This window comes from Notothenia coriiceps, unplaced genomic scaffold (assembly GCF_000735185.1).
Source record: "Notothenia coriiceps isolate Sejong01 unplaced genomic scaffold, NC01 NC01_scaffold00037244, whole genome shotgun sequence".
Taxonomy (NCBI): Eukaryota; Metazoa; Chordata; class Actinopteri; order Perciformes; family Nototheniidae; genus Notothenia; species Notothenia coriiceps.
In genome coordinates this window covers 26,480,259-26,494,914 of record NW_011369945.1, presented here as the reverse complement: position 1 = coordinate 26,494,914, position 14,656 = coordinate 26,480,259, and the positions used below count along the sequence as shown (strand labels likewise).

The 14,656-nt window shown below is 38.5% G+C and overlaps 2 protein-coding genes across 2 annotated transcripts; both read left to right on the top strand.

The window, feature by feature from the left end:
* Window positions 1–399: 399 nt before the first annotated feature.
* On the top strand, window positions 400–1,656 carry LOC104965120 (coiled-coil domain-containing protein 106-like). Its single transcript, XM_010794075.1, has 2 exons — window positions 400–556; window positions 1,032–1,656. The coding sequence occupies exons 1-2, from the start codon at window positions 416–418 to the stop codon at window positions 1,185–1,187; spliced, it is 297 nt and encodes a 98-aa protein (XP_010792377.1). The 5' UTR covers window positions 400–415; the 3' UTR covers window positions 1,188–1,656.
* Window positions 1,657–4,121: 2,465 nt separating this feature from the next.
* LOC104965475 (CCR4-NOT transcription complex subunit 3-like) lies at window positions 4,122–13,741 on the top strand. The gene is made up of 7 exons (XM_010794430.1): window positions 4,122–4,255; window positions 6,419–6,481; window positions 11,355–11,422; window positions 11,825–11,860; window positions 12,600–12,674; window positions 13,554–13,643; window positions 13,733–13,741. The coding sequence occupies exons 2-7, from the start codon at window positions 6,457–6,459 to the stop codon at window positions 13,739–13,741; spliced, it is 303 nt and encodes a 100-aa protein (XP_010792732.1). The 5' UTR covers window positions 4,122–4,255; window positions 6,419–6,456.
* Window positions 13,742–14,656: the final 915 nt, after the last annotated feature.

Sequence of the window (14,656 nt, the reverse complement as noted above, 5' to 3'; positions counted from 1 at the left end):
GGGGTCCCCATTTGGGTACTGGGCACGTAACTGCTACTCAGGCAGGAAGAAAACAATGGAAAAAGAGAAATCTCCAACGAGGCGTTCTGGGGCAGCACAGACAGGTCTTTTCTGTGTTAGAGTTTTACTCGCTACAGGGTGTACTTTGAGGGTTTGTGACTCTGCAGACCGTTTACATGCATAAAAACCTTCATAACACACAAGGGGACGGGTAATAACCAGAAAAGCATGACATGGGACCCTTAATACCCAAATGCTCTGTCCTGATGTGTGTCAAACTCCAATCTAAGGAACACTTGGTGTTTAAAGGGTATATCTAAATTAATCATTAAAACTGTAAATGGTTTTCAGTTTTACTTTTGCATTTCTAACCCTTCCCATTCTTCCTCCTCCAGTTAAAGACCCAGAAGGGGTTATGATTCGCTATAACAAGATCCTTACCACCTACCAGCGGGTGAGGAGCATGTCCAGAGCCTTCCAGGTCCACGGAGTGGACAGGAACACCATGGCCTCCACCTCCCCCATCGCAGAGCTGCTGCTGGTGGCTCCAGAGAAGGTCTGATGCCTTTTAATGTTCCTGTTCATGATACTATGTGTATGCACTCACTAGAAACAAAGTCCATCACCTTGTATTATGCTAACAACCTACAATAACAACATAATGTCTACTGTGTAATCCATAGTGTACATTTTATTACATTTCTGTCTGCTTTTGAGGCATTTTAGGAATTTATTAGATAAAAGGGCTGTCATTAACTGAGGTTTTCATCACTTATTTAATTTCTGATAGTTGCTAAAGAAAATTACCCCAATTTATACTCTCAAAAAATACTTTGTTAGACTGTCTGTGATCAAATTAGAAATGGTAAAAATGCAATACAAATATTTGTCAGCATCTTGTGTCCATATTGTCTCAAAGCAACCCAGAATGACTGCAGCAGAATAAGAATAAGAGTTAAACCTGTAGTCAGATTGAAGCGAACTGATTAAAATGTGCGCAAAATAAAGCCACACTTGTGATGTTCCTGCAGGTGGCGGAGGTCGGGGAGTTTGAGGCTTCGAAGGAGAAGCTTTTGGATTACGCACGGCGGTGCTACAAAACCATGGACGAGCAGACGCATGTGAAGGTCCAGGCCATGAAGAAGACCCACAAGCTGCTGCCCATCTCCTACAGGTTCAGAAACTGAGGGACAGGAGGGGGGACGCTGCAGGAGGCAGGGGGGTTCTACACTAAACTTTACATTTAGATTTGTCATTGCCTTAAAAAGATACAAGACATGTGAGAATGTCAAGATAGATGCCAAGGTATAATATTATTTTAGTTAAAAAACCTGCTTGATTGATCGTTTGCCTTAATCCAGGAAGGAAGTGAAGGTGGACATTTACAGGAAGACAAAGTATAGTGTGAATTATCATGTCCTTTTCATTTCCAACCATTATTTGAAATACTGCAAACTGTTTATATATCAGTCATCAGAGTAAAATATTATTTACAGAACCAAATGGATTGTTTATTTAAATGATGGCATTTATCTTTTTGTTTGTATCAAAAGAAATAAACGTGTATTTGCTTTTATTTAATGATTTATTTCTTTGAAAAAATAACAGTACATTTAAAATGTATAATTGTAAAAATAAAATTGGTTTTGTTCATAATTCTCGTGCCTAAGTTGTATATTTTATGATTTTTCCAGAAGGATCTGCTGATGTAGTATTTGTATTTAGAAAGTTTGAAATGTAGTGGAAGTAAATTCATTTAAATATATAATGGTTCTGGTTTATTTCTGTACACTCGGAACACAATTCATGAAGAGTTTAAATTAAAGTATCAGCATTTTTAGAGCAACATTCAAAGGAGAGTATAATAAATGATACCACCATTACTTAACTCTCATTATTTAACACCAACAGTGTATTTATATTTAACATTATAGGCTCTTGTCAATAACATCTTAACATATTGAATATGTATTACTGATCTGAGAAATTAAATGAGACTGGTAGGTTTGGCTTCTTGTTTATAAAAGTAATACTGTAATATGAGTTTTACTATGTAGGCCTACTCTATAGTAACTGGCAGACTGCAGCGCCTTCCAGTGGAAGAAGGGAGTAATGCACAGGGAAAATAAACTTCAACACACTGTATTTCTGTTCATTAATGATTGCAGTCAGAATTACTATTTGTGGTTGCATTTTTTTATAAGCTTCTAAACATTTGTTTTTTTGTTGTTGACAGTATTTACAGCTTAAACTAGTTTGCATGTCCATCCATATTTCAAATACTATATTTTTCCTGCAGTTACTTTGCCACTATACGAGCATCAAACCAGGACCTGGTGTGTTCATTTTTATTTTAGACTGTTCACACATTTATGAAGGTGCAATTATTTTGTAATTGCTTGGACGTGTTAAATCCTTTCAGTTCTCCAGAGGTGCACAAGAGCCTAAGTACATACTTTACGAAGAGAGAGAGAGAGAGTGAATTAGAGAGCTGAAAATAATTGTGGGTTGAGATCTAGCTATAACAAAGCAGCTTGTATCCGTCTGCCTGAAAGTCATCATCAATATGAGGCAACAAATATTTAAATTGAACGCATGTAGCCTTGGTTCAGATGAACAGCTAGGACGTGGTGCAGAACACACCGTGCTTTACCTGCATGAAGTAGCCATGTTGCCCATGTTGTTGGAGTTGAATTTCCTCTTCAACCACCCGGCTGTGGCTCAGTCAGTAGGGGCTTGGACTGTGAGCTGTAGGGTCGCCGGTTCAAGTCCCCGACCAGACCTAAAATATGGAATGTGGACTGCTACTTGGAGAGGTCCCAGTTCACCTCCTGCCCTGCCGTGGTGCCCTTGAGCAAGGCACCGGACACCCCCCTCACTCTCATTGTTCCCCGGGCGCTGTACCATAGCTGCCCACTGCTCCTGGTACTAGGATGGGTTAAATGCAGAGACCAAATGTCACTGTGTGCTGTGTGGTCTGCATGTGTGACCATTAAAGAGGGTTTCATCCCTCCCAATTCTATTCTATTCACATCTGAAGTCTTGCTGCTGAAAATATCTTCTCATGTGATTTTCTGAAGACTGGACACTTGATCTTCAACAGTTCCTCATTGTTTAACACTGTATCAGAGTTTTGCAGACAACCATGGCTCGTGGTCAATGTTGTTCCAAAAAATGTCAATCAAAGTTTAAAAATAAATAAATAGAGGGAAATCCCAATCTCTGCAAATAAGTAAACACTTGAAGACATTTAGAATCAAAGGATCAGACAAAAACCATTATAGTAATTATGAATATTAGATGATACCAATTTAAAAAAAAGTATAGGTCAATAAAAAACACATAATGTGTTTTTATTGGCTTCTTTTTCATAAGGCTACATATTGCAGTGCCACTTTCAAAATGCAATTATTTGTAGAAATGAGCAAAACTTGGTTTTGAGTCAGTCCATTTTCCAATAAATAAAATTGTCTTTTTAAAAGACTATAAATAATATTAAAAATAATAATATATTATTTTCTTTTTATCACATCACCTTAAACACCTAAGGCAATGTATTTATCCTTGAAATTGAATAGTTTGACCCGTTTTCCTTCTTAATAAAGTTGATCATGGTATACATTCAATGATCGAAGAAATAACAATAATCTAGTTATAACAATAACAGTTAACAAACGCTTTATAAAATCTCCAAATAGATACAAATATAGTCTAATACAGATTCATTGTAATCAATCATATCCATTATTTGTCTTTTCTATTTTTTTTATTATTTGTTTCCTTGCATAAATCGAGATTGTTGATGAACAAAACGATGTAATCCATATTTCACCATGTGTTATTCAGCTGCTCAGAAAAGGCGGAGATGACCTCAATTTCCCAGCGTACTATGCGGCCGACAGAGGGAAATGGATGGGTGCGTAAACCAAAGTTACCCTTTAACCTTTCCAAACAGTCCAATCAGAGCGAGAGTTATCCAGGAAGTAGTCCACTATCTTTTGACTGACAATGAGCGTTGACGAATAAGAGTACGTAAACGGCTTCAGCGGACCAATCACAGATGAGGTAGGCGGTGCTCCTATCCAACAGGGCATCGGAGGAGGAGGTGTTCCTGGTAGCCATCTTGGATGTGCGGAGTGATTGTTTAGCGAGAAGATTTTTTTTTTATTTAGAAAAATAGCCTTTGTACTGAAACGTGGTAGATTTAACGGAGTTGGAAAACCGAGGAAAGAAATCCTAACTCGGGAAAATCCAGGTAAATTCGTCTCAGACTCAAAGATGATGCATTTATGTGCCTCCCCCCTCCCTTCTCTCTTTGCCTCTCTCCCCTCTCCAAATTGTGTCTCCCACATCAGAAAGCTGCAGCCGGTTGGAAGCTGCAGCTCTTCATACTGACAACACATCACCAACTTGTGTGTTTGCGGTTATAAAAACAGAAAAAGCACAACTTCCTCTGCTGAGCCGCGGTGTGTAAACTTTAGTTTGTTTCCAAGTGTGTGTGCTTGGATGTTGGAGCCAACACAGGCTGCTGGTGTCACTAATGATGCCCGCATTGTTTATAAACCGCCCGGGCTAACAAATGTTTGTCCCTCGGTCCGAGAACATGGCTCGGTTGTTCGGCTAGCTAGCACGGACACCAATTTTGTTTTAAGATTTGTCTAAAAAATGCCCATACCCTAAAACTGCCCTCAGATGATTTCAAACTAAATTGGCAAGTATGAGCGTGTGTTAGCAGGATGTAGGGCCTGTGTCCAGATGTGTGCACCTGTTTGGAAAAGTAATGCTAAAGCTAATTTATACTTTATTGGTGTCTGTTGGAGTCACAATAATACAACTATAATTATGTTACTGAACTAGCACATGCAATTTAGCCCTGTGTAAAACAACTACACATTTTATAGTCCATTTCAAATGTAAATTATATTTTTACTTGCCCTTTGTGTCTTCAGGTTTTTTTTTTTTATCATTGATACATTTACCGAGTATTTTCTAGATTAATCGATCACTCGTTTGGTCTAAACATGCCCATCTAAATCCAAGGTGAAGTACTAGTTTTGTTAGTCCAGTAAAATTAGGTTTAACATTATATAAACCCGAGAAAAGAACAACATCTCTATGTTAAAATGGTAAGGAAAACAGCAATTTCTGTTATATTTGCAGTAAAAACAATATTATGGTTTAAATAAGCATTTTAATTCTGACCTGGCTTTGAAATCAAAAATGTAAAGTAAGAAATTCATAGTGAGATACATTTCCTTATTATATATTGCAGTATTATTGATATACATCATTTGATGTCATTATCACATAGGGGTGAATTATATGATTTTTGTTCCTATGTATATATGGACATTTTGGGCACCTTTTTTCAGCTTTCGAGGAGTGACATGATTTAAAATAGCATAAACAAAAGTTCAAGGTCAGACTTGAACCAGGGACATGCTCAGGATACCTTAAAATGATCAAAATAATTGTGTAAGCTTACATATGATATCTATTCTACTCATGGCGATACATACGAGACCATGCAAGGACTACTGAGAACAGAGAAAATATAATGAATTGTTGCAAGGTTTTTTTAGTCTTAAAACATACTGCCTTTCTGTCTTGTTAATGCAACCACATTGAAAAATGATATTAAACTAAAGCATAACCCCTTCAAGAACCCTTAAGAGTACCCAGGCCACATGTCTGCCTGCATGTAGGAGTAGCTACTTATTATTCTGTTGCACAATGAACTGAAGCTATTAAGACTTAAATGGTTGAATTAAAGTTAAATGAAGACTGATTCCATGTGAAGAGAGACTTTAAGCTTCACTTGTGAATTTATCAAGTACAGTCTGAAAACCTGCTGACTCCCAACTATATAATGAAGAAAGTATTTCTATGTAATGTACTCTGTCCTACATTTCCTACATACAATTGTATTTATTGGTCTGGCCCATGTCCATCCCTTCAAATCTGCTGTGAAAATGTATTTGTTCATAACAACTTTGCAGCCAAGTGATGCATTCAATGCAACAAGTTCCAACTGTTTTCTGGTGTTGTCTAAAAACATTTAAGTAAAAAGCAGAACGTCACAATGTATCCAAACGACTATGAAAGTGTCCCAGGTAGGATGGTTCATTCAGTTACAGGTAATTCCTCTTGGGTTGTTTTGGAGTATAAAGGTCAATGTTGGTGTCAGAGCGGCACCTCCATCATCTGGGATTCAGTGCGTTGCCCAAAGACACTTCAGTGCAGCTAACTCTAAAAGATATCCCTTTGTGTCTCCCACTTCTCATCTCTACCTAATCTCTGTCTGTCATTGTAAAGGTTTCCTTGGTGCATATCATTTCATATTCTTGATGTTAATGATCAAAGGTTTAATGAAAACAATAAATACATACATTAACCATTTTTCCTCTGTTTTCTGCAGTAAAAGAAGGCATGAAGACATCATCCTAGTCATCAGTCATGGCCGATAAAAGGAAACTACAAGGTAAGGGTTCCATCCCATCAAACGACTCAACTGATGACAACTAGGAATTGTTGTGTTCTGATTACGTCTCAGGCTGGTTTATCACAAAGGAAACCGTTTACCGTCACAGTGATGGAAAAAGAATTGAACTACAAAATAATAACAGCGTCTGTGATCGGAGAGTCCCCTTATGGCATCTTATGTAAGGGGTAATGTACAGCCTGGATGATTTGAAAAAACCGCTGATAGGGAGACCGGTATCCCAACCACTTATTACACGGCTACCTGCTAAACAAATCAACCACTTGACCCACTATATATACATTTGAAATGATTTTATTGTTTAAAAAACCCTGCAAACGCAACACTGTTGGTTGTACTTCGTAGCAACGGTAAGAACTGAGCAACAGGAGCATCTAAACCGCAGCAGTACTGATCCAGGTTTTCTGCCCACTAACTGTCCAAGACTGTTCACATTTATCTTCCATTACCATTACCAGTCGCTTAACAATGTAATGCTGTGTTCACACCGGACGCGATGCGAATATTCGCTTCGCATTCCAATCGCTCAAGTTTCACCGCGACTTGCAGTTTGTTTTATCGCGTCATTCAAAACAAACATACCGTCGACAGCCACAACGATTATCTCTTCCATCTTTACAACTGATCAACAGCAGCAAGACAGAGGGACGTCAGAGGGAATCCTGATTAGCTTCCGCGAGAACGCGTCACGTGAATTTGACGCTCGAGTTGAAAAAATTGACCTCTCGCGTTAGACGCGGCACCGTTCAATCGCGTGATTCGCGCCGCGTCCACCGCTTCATGCTCGCCGTCGGAGCGAATTCGTGGCTGTCCGCGTCTCTGCATTGACTTTACATGTAATCGCGTCGCCCCCAAACATCGCATCGCGTCCGGTGTGAACGCAGCATAAGAGCCCTTACCTTGTTCCATTTAGTGCTCACTTCCTGTCTTTTTTCTTCTGCAGATTTCTCTCCCCTCCAGCTCTGTGTATTTAACCTCTCTACTTCTCTTGGGGACAGTTCAGCATCACAAAGTGACATTTGTGTGCTCTCTACAATCCTAAACAGACTTATTTCTGCCGGTTCATATGCCTGCACATGGTCCCGTGATCAAAGCGTCCTTAGCAACGGTCTGCTATCGAAAAGAGCAGACCACTGAATGTCCAAATGACCCAATCAGAATCAAGTACTCAACTAAGCCTTGTAATAGAGGAAGGTTACAAAAACAAAAGAGTGTAATCCGCTCATTTGATCACACCTGATGCGGCTTCGTATTGCATGTTGTGTGATGTGACCTCAGGAAGAAAAGTCTACTTTTATTTTCACACTGCTAGGTTGCATGGCTTATAGACAAAAGTCAAAAGCACCAACACTTACTTGTTTTACTGAGTCGTGTTATCCTGCCAGGTCGTTGGCTCCAGAGAGTCAGAAATACATCTGCTGAAGCTTAAACATGATGGCTTTAGAAGAGCTCCTTGCTACCCTTTAACCTTTTCAAATAAGAGCAAATGAAGAAAAAATGGAATAAGGGCTTCATAATTCATTAGCAATTGGGATATGATTTGCAGTTTAAGACGGAATGGTCATTTTTGGACAATCATTCACTTACACATATCATTGAAAACATATTCAAAAAACATGGTGTGATCTTTAAAATCTAAAAATACTCTCTTTTTTTTATTAGGATCTGTACCAAACAACCTAAAAAAAAGAATGCATGGATTTCCAGTTAAACATTTTAGGGTTATTTTCAGCAGATGAATTGGGTTGTATTCACTTACCCATTAAATGCACCTCGTTATCCTGGAAGGGGACTCAAACGTGTTAGCGTAGCAGTGGAGCTGACTCACGTGCAACAGTTCACAGGACTCGGATGATAACGCACCCTTAGCTTGACTTTCTCACAACAAGCTACATAACCTGACCCACAGCTTTGTGTAAAGACCTCCAGGCTCTGCTGTCAGACACTTTTTCTTAATTTTGATATTATTTTTAACGGACGTTTGTCGCTCCAGGCTGAAAAGCTACTTTTTTGACAGGCCTTATCCCTCCACTGCCAGCGTCACTCATCCCTTCACGTGAGATCCTGTGATGCTCCAACTGTCATGATAAAAGCACAACATGTACCTCTATTAAATCATGGAGAAAGATGATCAAGCACCAACTACGCTCTGTCAAAATGTAATGTATTATTACAGAGGAGGTAGACCTTTATCTAAAAATAACTCACCCTCAGCAGAGTCTTAACATCACGGCTGTTTAAGGGCAAACTCGAGATTGTTTGCTCAACTAAGTCTGTTCTTCACTAGCCCAGCAGCTGCATTCAAGTCACGCCAATTGATCAAATAACAATCAGAACAACACAAATACAATAGCAGCAGTATTGACAGGCTACATCTATGGTGTTATGAGTTGGTACGTTTGTCAGGGTCTTGAAAAAGGAACTTATTATCAAACTTGGTTTTAACAACAATATTACATTGCATTTAGCTGACGCTTTTATCCAAAGCAACTTACAATAAGTGCGTTCGACCAAGAAGATACAACCTTGAAGAAAACAGAATCATATAAGTACATCAGGTTTCATAGAGCCAAACATTTCAAGTGCTACTCAACTGGCTTTAGATAAGCCAGTCCTTTGTTAGTATATAAGTGCTCTGTTAGTAATTCTATCGCTCGAAGTGGAGTCGAAAGAGATGAGTTTTCAGTCTGCGCCGGAAGATGTGTAAGCTTTCTGCTGTCCTGATGTCAATGGGGAGCTCATTCCACCATTTTGGAGCCAGGATAGCAAACCCACGTGTTTTTTGCTGATGGGAACACACGTCGGTTTGCTATCCTTATTATTATACACAGATTTATGATGACAGAAATTCCTAATTTTAATCGGTCAGATTTCCATCACAAAACGTGATCACCATCACATAATGCACCCTCTTACTGTGAAGCCAGAAGACAATATTTCTGTTAGTCAAAACCTGTAGAATGACTCGCCATCAGTTGTTAGCAGAGGGAGGTCGTATTAGCATTAATTAGGTGCTCAAGATGTACAGAAAATGTATTGGGTGAAGGTATTGTGATGTAATCAAGGTTTGTTCAAATGTATCCTTGTATGAATCTCATGTTTTAAGGAGATATTTTCGCAACAATATATAATCGATACTAGAGACGTAACGATGACCTGTTTGACTGCCTAAGAGCAAAACAGTATGCACATGGTTATTAAGGCGTGGATGTTGAAGTAAATATAAATAATTTTTCTGTTTTTGGGTTATAGCATGGTTTGGATTCTGGTACCGAGCTTCTCTTTACATTTGAGTTTTCTGGACATCCTACTTCATTGGGGGCAAATTCAACATTTCGGGACTAACTTGGCATTTCAATTATTGAAACTAAAATGACAAACATCTCGATGTAATGCAAACCGCATCCTCCATGATGATGCTACAGTTGAATCCCCCCCTCTCTGAAACAAACTCCACATTAAAACCGTCATGAAGGATTTATGGCAGGGCTGCTGTATTAGACTGCACTAGTTTGAGCCTGCTAATAAAGCGGGTTCTACCGAGTGTGCACAGGAGATGTGTTTGTGTGTTCCCTCTCGCTTACAAGCATGATGTTCCTTTTAAGATATGCATGTTTCATGAGGATGTCAAACACAATTTGTAAATGCTCTGCTAATGTGGAGAGTTTGTTGTTTGTGTATGGGTTATATAAAACAGGGGTTGCCTGGTTCGGAAATATTTCCCTAGATTACTTTACCATAAAAATGTAATTACTTACTAAATGTAATTTAGTTTGAATACCTCCTTGCCAATAAGGGGTTGCTTTGGGTTGTCCATAGAGATGTCCCGATCCGATCACGTGATCGGGGATCGGAGCCGATCACGTGATTTTCAAAAGATCGGAATCGGGAGAAATAAATCGGGGATCGGGATTTTTCTTCTTTTTTTTTTTTTGAAATACTTTTTTTTTTTTTATTCAATGTTACAAAACGAAAATGACCATGTTCAAGTCTTAAAGTCATCCTGAGGCCTTAGTTTTGGTTTCAAATTACACAACATCATGTATGTGTTGCTTCTTTGGGGCTTGTTTTCATAGACCTGGTTGCTTATTTCTCTCAAATCTGGCAACAGAGTGGGCAGGGCGCAGTGTCTAATTGTAGCAGTAAGCTAACGAGTACTGATAAGCTTTATTTTGTTTGGATCCAATGCTGCACAACTGAACTGATCCAATGCTGCTGTGAAAGAAAGAAGCTATATCCATGTTGGATAGAATATCCAATTTAAATAAAAAAATAACCTTAAGGGACAACTTGAATGCTTTTTTTTCTCTTAATGCATTGCATAAAGATCGGATCGGGAAAAATCGGTATCGGCAAATTGTCAAAATCAAATGATCGGAATCGGATCGGGAGCAAAAAAAGGTGATCGGGACATCCCTAGTTGTCCATCCCAACTAGATGTAACATTCTCTTGAACTTGATTTCCCAGAAAGGTTATATTGAGATTTCTTCTAATTTGGCACAAACGTCCATTTGGAATCAAGGATAAACCAAATGGGTTTTCATGGGCATAGGTAAGAGGTCAAGGTCGCTGTGACCTTAGGTCTGGCCAATTTTTCTGACCGTGATTTCTCAGGAGCGACTAGCACACATTTCTTCTAATTTGGCGAACATCCTTGGACTCTAGGATTAGATTTGAGTGTACAAACGTCACTGTATGTTTTTGCCATAACATAAAAATGCATGGGCTAATTATGATCATTTGTACATCATCAAATCGGCTTCTTCTTGAGACTAGCTGTGTGTTTGAAGTTTCTATATTCACTCTCTATTCCCTTCTGTTATTCTGCTCTTCTCTTCTCTTCTCCTGCAGGTGAAATAGATCGATGTCTGAAAAAAGTAGCGGAAGGAGTCGAACAGTTTGAAGACATTTGGCAAAAGGTAAGGAAGCATCATTCTTCAGACTTAAAAATTGATTCATATATTTTCTATTGATTGTTAAGATTGTAAGAAAAAATATTTTTTTGAATAATGAAAATTGAGCAGAATTATTTCCCATTGCTCGTCAAAAATGTCTGAAAAATATCTGGAACCGGAAGTCTTTAAAATATAAGATAATCGTGGGAAATGTTTTAAAGACTTGGTTAACCAGCATGATTCCACATTGGAGAAGCTGGAGCCAGAGAATATTGGCATAATGATTGATTAACAAAACTGTTATTGATTAAATGTGTGCCAATCAACAACATTTTTGAACCCTTATTGTCTGTATGTTTGTTAAGCTCAGGGAATACAACCCTTGTCATTTCATCTGTGGATTGTACATTTATTTCATTTATTAAGGGCAAGATTTGGAGAAGTGAAGGACATCTATCCAAAGTAAATGTTTTTTTTGAAAATAAAAAAATGTCAGTGTTTTTGAAATTGTTTGTTTTTGCTGCATTAATTGACTCTATTTCCTCATCTACTTCTGAGTTTAATTTCTCTCACCATTGTTGTTGGCCAAGACCAAGGCTGCTACAGTCATAGTAGTTAAAATAATCCTACCACCACCACACCAGGGTGCACATTTCTCCTGATACTGACTATAATCTGAGCTGTTATTAAAGCAGCAGCACAGAGGCACACACTGTAAATCTGCTCTGCTAATGAACAGGCACAATGTGTTGGTGTGTTATATCCCAGTTGCCCTTTTTCCTTCATTATATCCTGTATTTATTGTGCAGCTGTGTTTGTATTTTGCAATTTTTCGCTAATCACTACAAAGCTAATTGAGTCATAGCGGCTTGTCTTACCCCCAATGTTGTATTTTTATGACTTGTATTGATTTAATAGCTTATTTTATTATACAATTGGTGTGATGTTTATCTTTTTTCTTTAATTAATAGTCACTGTTGCAACCAAGTTAATTTCCCTGCACAGATCAATAGAGTTATGATGACATTAATTGATAGCACAAAGCTAAAGTAAACAACAGAATTGAAAAGTACTTGATTGGCAGACTGATTAGAGTTGTGTCATTATTAATATTTACAGAATATATGAATAAACAAGGACAATAATTGTTTTGTTTATGCACGAGTACTTGTCTGACCCTCCGGTTTGTTTTCCTCCTCAGCTTCACAATGCAGCGAACGCAAATCAGAAGGAGAAATATGAAGCAGACCTCAAGAAAGAGATTAAAAAGCTACAGGTAAAGGCAGAGAGAAAAACACTTCTTCTCCCACAAAATGACCCGTTTCATTTCCTTTTCTTCTGCATGGCTCCACGGTGAATGAAGAATGAAAAAAAGAGAAAGGTCTTGGTGAATTCAAGTAAATTGAGCTACGTTTAACAAAAGCAAAACAATATCGAAACATTTCCAAGCAAACTCGCACAGCTCATGCAGAATATTCCACGTCTCACGTGTATTTTGGACTCATCCAGGTGAGAAGCCCGCCTTTTACCACTGGATTACTGAGACTTCTTTTGAGTTGTCATTTTGATGCGGTATCCATTTATTGAAATCATCAAGACCTTTCTCTATTTATGATTCTTCATTCACCCTTTAAGAAAACATGCCATACAGAAATTGAGATTAAACAACGTGACCATTTTGTGGGTTAAGAATACCATTAAACCAATTACCAAAATAGATGATTTAATTTCCTTTTTATCCAATACTCACTTTATATTTTCCACCATTTTCATTGGATATTCAGATAAAGATAACACCAGGTTTATTTCAGCCAGAATGAGCAGGTTGAGGTCTGGTGTGTGTCCAGCGTTCACCATGGAATTGGAAAAGAATCTAATTTGTTTGCTGATATCGATTTTTTGACCTGCCCCCACATCGAGGTGTGTGTGCGTGCTGCTAGAGTCAAGGATTAAATATCATCATGGTCAGCCAGAGGGTTACCATGAGGACCAAACTCCAAGCCAAGCATTTTGGCAGCGTGTAGACACCAAGTTCACCGTCCGTGACTGCTGGGGACGAGTCTCTGCATGTATTCACTCGTGTACCTGTCTCTCTCTCCGTCTCCCCCCCTGCTGTGTTCCTCTCCCTCTTCTCCTTCTTCTTCTGCTCCCCTAGCGTCTTCGAGACCAGATCAAGACGTGGGTGGCTTCCAACGAGATCAAAGACAAAAGACAGCTAGTAGAGAACCGCAAACTCATAGAAACGGTGAGTCGGACACTATATGTTCATTATCACACTCCCTGCAGGAGACATGGAGACTCTGAACTAAAAGAAAACTGTTTGACATTCTCCAGGTCATATAAACGATTAGGAATGACTGATTTACTTTCTAGGACAATTACAAGAACTCTTTCATTGATCAGCCTTTTGTTTACCAGTTTACCAAAATATATTAGCCAATATAATATGGTGTGTTATACAGGTAACGGAAATGTTTATTTTATTGTAAAATTCATCAACCAAAAATGTTATTTTTGAAGTTTTAAAGCTCAGTCTGGACCTTGGAAACAGCAAAGTTATTCCAGTTTCACTGCGATGTTTTACCTGTGCAGTATGTTGACCTGATCTCCATATCTGTTTACTTTGGTATATGAATGCAGAATGTTGGTACATTTTAGTATCAGAAAGGTTTGGTTTCCATTTGAGGTCCTTTTAGTTTGAGTGGGCTCTGTCTGAATGCTTTTTTCCACCTGGAAAAGAAGCCAGACACATTTGCCAAAATGCAATCTATGAACTCATTGGTTATCATCGAATGACAATTTGCCTCTTTTTGTAGTTACATGTATCTGCATTCATATGCAGATACAGGGTTTTGTCTAAACCAAGGTAACGGGCGCTTCACCTTCTTACTTTCGGTGTGAGCCCTCAAACCAAAGTGCAGATTTTCGCCGTGACATTTTAAAATTATGCCAGAAAACAATATTTCTGTTCGCAAAAAACATTAAAATTACCCTCAGACGACATAACAATGACACTTTGTGTTTTCAGTTTTTTGTGAAGAATAGAGTGGTGCAGTGACGAGTCCTAAAACCCGGAAGTGAGTTAGCATTTTACCACTACGTGTTGTTCCCTCGTCTCAGAGTCAATGGGATTTCTCCATAGGATTTTGGAAAATAGCTGGAAATAAGGTCTGTGGTTGAGACACATTTAAGAGACGGATCCTATTTTGTTCTACGACATTAAATCCATCAGCAGTGACCCCACTGGTGATTTATGAA